At 42.3% G+C, this 8,109-nt stretch overlaps 1 protein-coding gene across 1 annotated transcript in view; it reads right to left on the reverse strand.

Moving 5' to 3' along the window:
- LOC138965616 (uncharacterized) overlaps nt 1-1,811 on the reverse strand; it is a 71,273-nt gene extending 69,462 nt beyond the window's left edge. Inside the window, exon 1 of the mRNA XM_070337794.1 lies at nt 1,446-1,811. Within this exon, the coding sequence (XP_070193895.1) occupies nt 1,446-1,581 (136 nt within the window). The 5' untranslated portion in view covers nt 1,582-1,811. The remainder of the gene's footprint in view (nt 1-1,445) is intronic.
- Nucleotides 1,812-8,109: the final 6,298 nt, after the last annotated feature.

An 8,109-nucleotide genomic window follows, 5' to 3' on the forward strand; every position in this document is an offset into this window, starting at 1 on the left:
CCATAAACGACCTTTTGGCACAGCACCATATATATATATTTCCTTAATTAAAAACATAAGGGACCACCTTAATTCTTCTTGCTAGTGTTACGAGATCCTCAATAGTTGGTAGGGGTGGAGCCGTTCAGGAACATCCAATGGCTGATTAATGTATTGCCCAGGGGTCAGATTGATAGACGCAATTAAGTCCCCATCGCCTGTGACAACCTTCCCAGAAGCCGTATACACTCTTATGGTGACACTTGGAGAGCAAGTTAACTTTATGCTGCATTCAGGACTTACCCCATTTTGTACACAGGCACCCACTGTCTGCAACGCTTTTAAGTTGCATACAGGTATAGATGCTTGTGCCAGATCATATTTAACTTTTAAGGGTGCCAGTTCAATAATGTATATATGTCTTTTACCTCTGTGTCTGTGATTTGTGCATCATCTCTCGTTAACTTTTCAACGGCAGCAACATTTGTTGCAGTAACAGCATTCAACTGTGAGTCTAGGTGCATGGGTGTCATCCTTGGAGATCTGTCTACCCGATTTAAAAGCATTGTACCAGTTGTAAGTACTCGCTTTGGAAGGTGCGTTCTTCCCAACAGATTCCCACAATGTGCAGTAAGTGTACAAAACATAACAATCCTTTATGAGATTTTTAAAAAATTTGATAGATCATGGCTCTAAACTATCTTTTTGGAGCTCCATGACAGACAAGCAATGGGTGGCCGAGTGGTAACGCACTTGCGCTCGGAATCGAGAGGTTGCGTGTTCGACCCTGGGTCAGGCCGCTATTTTCTCCCCCCTTTCCTAACCTAGGTGGTGGGTTCAAGTGCTAGTCTTTCGGATGAGACGAAAAACCGAGGTCCCTTCGTGTACACTACATTGGGGGTGCACGTTAAAGATCCCACGATTGACAAAAGGGTCTTTCCTGGCAAAATTGTATAGGCATAGCTAAAAATGTCCACCAAATACCCGTGTGACTTGGAATAATAGGCCGTGAAAAGTACGATATGCGCCGAAATGGCTGCGATCTGCTGGCCGATGTGAATTGCGTGATGCATTGTGTAAAAAATTCCATCTCACACGGCATAAATAAATCCCTGCGCCTTGAATATGTGCGCGATATAAATTGCATAAAAATTTTAAAAAAAATTTAAAATAAAAAAAAATCCCTGCGCTTAGAACTGTACCCTCGGAATACGCGCGATATAAGCCTCATATTGATTGATTCTCTTGGAGCTGTTTTCTTTGCAGAGGAAACTTCGAGATACATGACATTTTGTGTCATCGCCGATGGAAGATTGCAGTATGAGTATGCATGTACTTCATTGTAAATATCATGAGGCATTGGCAGGAGCTTGGAGGTGGAGTCTATAACAGTATAAGCACGCCCCAGAACGCCCCTTGTACTTCACCAAGAAACGACTTAAGGTTTATTGTGACTTACGTCTTACCGTTGGAACAGAGGAGCGCTAGGAGACTGTTTTCTCCATTTTCACGCCATGCAAACCGCGTAACTTCCACGGGTCCTTGTCGAGTGCTCTGCCGACGAACCGAAAGCAGGCGTACAAGCTCGAAAAGTTCGTACATGATGAAGTCTTCCGCAATAATTACATCGGTGTATATGCCGTAAGTTCGCAAGTATGTCCTAATAATCCTTGAATCAAGGTAGAAGTTGGTGCTGGTCGCTTATGGTCTTACATCAACGACTGAATATATTTTTTTATAAGAACGCTTGCAACCAGACTTCAACTTGTTTTCTTGCACCGAAATCAAGTCATGTGGGTGAACGTAAACTTCCGCCTTTTGTTTTTGATCCCAGAGTGATTTCCCTTCTCGTTTTCGATCCACTATGGCTCAGACGACAGATGCGCAGAAGTACGCCGGCCTTTCCCTATCCATGTGACATGATAACATTGATTATGATTATGATGTGTAGTACATGTAGTCCATGTAGTCACATTTTAAATGGTTGAATTAGCCAGTTCGTACCGAGGCCCCCCAAGATATACTCATAAGCAAGAAGGTACACATACTTTGACTGAAGAGACTTATCTATCGGCCTTAGCGGATTATGACTTTATTCAGTTATTCTGCAGAAAAACAGAAATGCTGGAGAAAAACTGTTTGTTTCTGCAGCATTTCTGCATAATGTCATCTTTCGCGAGAGCAACGGTTTTTTTCGGCAGTAAAACAGTTAGTGTGTGTGTGTGCCGTGTGTGTGTGTGCCGACGGTGAGTGTGTGTGTGTGTGTGTGTGTGTGTGTGTGTGTGTGTGTGTGTGTGTGTGTGTGTGCGTGTGTCAGTCAGTGTGTGTCATGTCAGTGTGTGTGTCACGGTCGGTGCCACTGAGTCACAGGCTGAGTGTGTGCCACGTCATGTCAGCCCGGCCGTGTCACTGAGTGTGTGCCCACGGCGGCGGTGTGTGTGTCACGGTCAGTGCCAGTGTCAAAGTGTGTCAGAATAGTGTCAGTGTGTGCCCACAGCGGCCGGGTTTTATATTTAGTCAAGTTTTGACTAAATATTTTAACGTAGAGGGGGGAATCGAGACGAGGGTCGTGGTGTATGTGTGTGTGTGTGTGTGTGTGTGTGTGTGTGTGCATGTCTGTCTGTCTGTCTGTGTGTGTGTGTAGAGCGATTCAGACCAAACTACTGGACCGATCTTTATGAAATTTTACATGAGAGTTCCTGGGATTGATATCCCCGAGCGTTTTTTTCATTTTTTTGATAAATGTCGTTGATGACGTCATATCCGGCTTCTCGTGAAAGTTGAGGCGGCACTGTCACGCTCTCATTTTTCAACCAAATTGGTTGAAATTTTGGTCAAGTAATCTTCGACGAAGCCCGGACTTCGGTATTGCATTTCAGCTTGGTGGCTTAAAAATTAATTAATGACTTTGGTCATTAAAACTCTGAAAATTGTAAAAAAAATATTTTTTTTATAAAACGATCCAAATTTACGTTCATTTTATTCTCCATCATTTGCTGATTCCAAAAACATATAAATATGTTATATTTGGATTAACAACAAGCTCTGAAAATTAAATATAAAAAAATTATTATCAACATTTTTTTTCGAAATCAATTTAAAAACACGTTCATCTTATTCCTTGTCGGTTCCTGATTCCAAAAACATATAGATATGATATGTTTGGATTAAAAACACGCTCAGAAAGTTAAAACGAAGAGAGGTACAGAAAAGCGTGCTATCCTTCTCAGCGCAACGAATACCCCGCTCTTCTTGTCAATTCCACTGGCACTGCCTTTGCCACGGGCGGTGGAGTGACGATGCTACGAGTATACGGTCTTGCTGCGTTGCGTTGCGTTCAGTTTCATTCTGTGAGTTCGACAGCTACTTGACTAAATGTTGTATTTTCGCCTTACGCGACTTGTTACATTTAGTCAAGTTTTGACTAAATGTTTTAACATAGAGGGGGATTCGAGACGAGGGTCGTGGTGTGTGTGTGTGTGTGTGTGTGTGTGTGTGTGTGTGTGTGTGTGTGTGTGTGTGTGTGTGTGTGTGTGTGCCATTTGTGTGAGACAGTGTGTCTGTCTCTGTGTGTGTGTGTGTGTAGAGCGATTCAGACTAAAATACTGGACCGATCTTTATGAAATTTGACATGAGAGTTCCTGGGAATGATATCCCCGGACGTTTTTTTCTTTTTTTTGATAAATGTCTTTGATGACGTCATATCCGGCTTTTTGTAAAAGTTGAGGCGGCACTGTCACACCCTCATTTTTCAATCAAATTGATTGAAATTTTGGCCAAGCAATCTTCGACGAAGGCCGGACTTCGGTATTGCATTTCAGCTTGGTGGCTTAAAAATTAATTAATGACCTTGGTCATTAAAAATCTGAAAATTGTAATTATATTTAGTCAAGTTTTGACTAAATATTTTAACGTAGAGGGGGGAATCGAGACGAGGGTCGTGGTGTATGTGTGTGTGTGTGTGTGTGTGTGTGTGCCTGTGTGTGTGTCTGTCTGTCTGTGTGTGTGTGTAGAGCGATTCAGACCAAACTACTGGACCGATCTTAATTAAAAATATTTTGTTATAAAACGATCCAAATTTACGTTCATCTTATTCTTTATCATTTTCTGATTCCAAAAACATATAAATATGCTATATTTGGATTAAAAACAAGTTCTGAAAATTAGAAATATAAAAATTATGATTAAAATTAAATTTCCGAAATCGTTTTAAAAACTATTTCATCTTATTCCTTGTCGGTTCCTGATTCCAAAAACATATAGATATGATATGTTTGGATTGAAAACACGCTCAGAAAGTTAAAACGAAGAGAGGTACAGTAAACTGACTCGCGTGCAATGAAGCACAGCGCAACCGCTACCGCGCCAAACAGGCTCGTCACTTTCACTGCCTTTTGCACTAGCGGCGGACTTCGTTCAGTTTCATTCTGTGAGTTCCACAGCTTGACTAAATGCATTAATTTCGCCTTACGCGACTTGTTTTCGATACCGAGGTACATGTGTTACTCAAAAAGCCACCCTGATGATGTACCGATAAGAACGTGTGTACCATGTACACGGTAACTTCACATGAGGATAATATTGCTTGTCGAACGTAGATCTACTGGGTTTTTATATTTAGTCAAGTTTTGACTAAATATTTTAACATCGAGGGGGAATCGAAACGAGGGTCGTGGTGTATGTGTGTGCGTGTGTGCGTGTGTGCGTGCGTGCGTGCGTGCGTGTAGAGCGATTCAGACCAAACTATTGGACCGATCTTTATGAAATTTGACATGAGAGTTCCTGGGATTGATATCCCCATACGTTTTTTTCATTTTTTTGATAAATGTCTTTGATGACGTCATATCCGGCTTTTCGTGAAAGTTGAGGCGGCACTGTCACGCTCTCATTTTTCAACCAAATTGGTTGAAATTTTGGTCAAGTAATCTTCGACGAAGCCCGGGGTTCGGTATTGCATTTCAGCATGGTGGCTTAAAAATTAATTAATGACTTTGGTCATTAAAAATCTGAAAATTGTAAAAAAAAAAAAAAAAATTTATAAAACGATCCAAATTTACGTTTATCTTATTCTCCATCATTTGCTGATTCCAAAAACATATAAATATGTTATATTCGGATTAAAAACAAGCTCTGAAAATTAAATATATAAAAATTATTATCAAAATTAAATTTTTGAAATCAATTTAAAAACACTTTCATCTTATTCCTTGTCGGTTCCTGATTCCAAAAACATATAGATATGATATGTTTGGATTAAAAACACGCTCAGAAAGTTAAAACAAAGAGAGGTACAGAAAAGCGTGCTATCCTTCTTAGCGCAACTACTACCCCGCTCTTCTTGTCAATTTCACTGCCTTTGCCATGAGCGGTGGCCTGACGATGCTACGAGTAAAATGGCATTGCGTTTCATTCTGTGAGTTCGACAGCTACTTGACTAAATATTGTATTTTCGCCTTACGCGACTTGTTAACGATTGCTATGTGTTTGAGTGTGTGTGCTCGTGCTCTCAACTAAAACAGATAGTCTCAGTGGGGACTCGTGGCAAGAATACACCACAATACTGCAAATCATTGAACAAATTGTAGTTTTCTCAGCAATTGCACATAAAAGTACAAAGAATCGACTAAGAGGATGACACAAGTCATCCAGCAAGTATGAAAGGGTGAAAAAATTAATTTAAATAAAACTCGTTTCGAAGGTAAACAACACAGCGCGGGAGATAACTCCAACACGAGTTATCCGCGACCTTGGCCGGGAATATTAGCCAATCAGATTTTTAGACGTATCGCTTTGCGCGGGACTACCTGTCGTCTGCTTGAAGAGCAACAGGATGGCGTTTGAGTTTGCAGAATGAAGGCGCCTGCTATATATTTTGCACCCACGACCTTGGAGTAAACGGTAAGATGCTTTACATGTATACATGTTTTTAAGGGGTGGAGGGGTAGACGGGAGGGGGTGAGGGGGCGCGAAAGTGATTGCAATGAATGCCAGATCTGTATCTGTATCTGTGTCAATACGTTGAAAGATCAACGGAAGGGAGGAGCGCATATAACTGGGTGGAGATTTGATTTAAAGATCTCCACAGATCCTGCTAGAACTTGATCGTCCTGCAGATGGTCCCAGTCTACGATCGTCCTGGGAAAATAAGAGTTCCTGTGAATGTCTGTTTTTCAAGGAATAGTTTGAAAGCAGCGGCAATTGTTCGTAACACTGTTTTCAACAATACTTGTTGACACACAATCTTGGAAACGCTTTGCTGTTTATATCTGTTCGTGTTTACCTTGCTTTTGTTTTTATGTGGCACTGACAGTCAGAAATCAAATTGAATTTTGTACATCTTCGCTATTGAACTCTTGCATTTTGATGATGTTAATGCATGTCATTTGTAAAGAAATCGGTACGACAGTCTATTATACTGGGACAGGCTGAACTTCTTTAACCCAGTGTGGGACTTTCAGTGGGGCGACCACCCCCAACCCAGCGCGTCCCCGGGTGGCGGATAGGGGAACGGACTTCAGATATGAAGACCATCCGCTTGCGGCCGCGGACCAAACTGGCGGTGTTTCCTACCAGGGTGGAGTGGGGTAGCAGGCGGCACTGCTACTCTCTTCGAAATGCTCCGTCGCCCTTCGACGGGACTCATCTAATGCGGTTATTGGGCGCATTAAAACCCTAGCTCCGGGTGGGATCCCAGCAAATCCTCCCCCCTGTGCTCTCAGGGTAGGACGTACGGGCCATGAGCTAAGGGTGAGGCAACCCCGACAGAAACCTCGAGTGCTGAAGACGGAGGTACTGGGCTGCACGGCGCACTCTAATAAACCATGGTACCACGCATCAACGCCAACCATGACACCATCAGATAGAAGCGACACTCATGGCGCTCGCCCAACCTCGCAGACTAAACTGATGGTGTGACGGCGAACGCAAGAAGAAGAAGACACACAATCTTGGAAACGCTTTGCTGTTTATATATATATATATATATCTGTTCGTGTTTACCTTGCTTTTGTTTTTATGTGGCACTGACAGTCAGAAATCAAATTGAATTTTGTACATCTTCGATATTTAACTCTTGAATCTTGATGATGTTAATGCATGTCATTTGTAAAGAAATCGGTACGACAGTCTATTAACATATAGGTATATCATAAGAAAACACAGACATTTGAAGTGCATGCTTCATTCAATCCACGTGCGTTTTTACTGGGTTCTCTCATTAGCTGCACAGAGCCGTAGACGATCAGGTCACATAATATTATCTAATGTGACCTAATATCCTAGCCATGCGTGTTGGTACGCGTGTGCGCGTGCGTATGTGTGTGTGTGTGCCGTGTGTGTGCCTGTGTGTGTGTGTGTGTGTGTGTAGAGAGAGAGAGAGAGAGAGAGAGAGAGAGAGAGAGAGAAAATATATGTGTGCATGTTTGTGTTTGTGTGTGTGTGTTGTGTGGGTAGTTAAGTCGCATACAAAATTAACTTTCATGTAATTTATTTCCTTGTTTGTCTGTATTTGATTCGGTTTTATCACTTTGGATACAGAGACGTTCCCTGACCCTTGCATCAGTCAAGAGAAAGCATGGATGCAAGACCACTGCCAAAACAAGGAACGTCGTCTGAAGACGCGGTTCGCAAAGGTATGTGGCGAAAGGGTGAGAGGGGGGGGGGGGGGGGTGGATATGCGATTATGCGTGCTCGTTTGTGTATTAGGAGTATGTGTGTGTATGTGTGTGTGTGTGCGTGATTAAGTCACAGACAAAATTGTTTTGCAGTTGATTTCTTGCCCTTGTTTGTTTTGATTAGGTTATCTCATCCTGGATGCAGAGAATTCCCTGGACCCTCACAATCTTCCGGAATCAGTCCAGGAAAAAAGCTTGGATCCCAGACCACTGCCAACACAAGAGGAGTTTTCAGAACAAGCGGTTCATGAAGGTAATTCACACCCATCAATGTTGGAGGCCCGTGCCCTGTTCGACTGGTCTTTAAGTGCAATATATGCCAAACAGAAAGAGAAGAAAAATGGTGCTCGTTTGTGTATTAGGAGTATGTGTGTGTGCCAGTGTGTGTGTGTGTGTGTGTGTGTGTGTGTGTGTGTGTGTGTGTGTGTGTGTGTGTGTGATTAAGTCACAGACAAAA

The sequence above is a fragment of the Littorina saxatilis genome, linkage group LG4 (assembly GCF_037325665.1).
Source record: "Littorina saxatilis isolate snail1 linkage group LG4, US_GU_Lsax_2.0, whole genome shotgun sequence".
Taxonomy (NCBI): Eukaryota; Metazoa; Mollusca; class Gastropoda; order Littorinimorpha; family Littorinidae; genus Littorina; species Littorina saxatilis.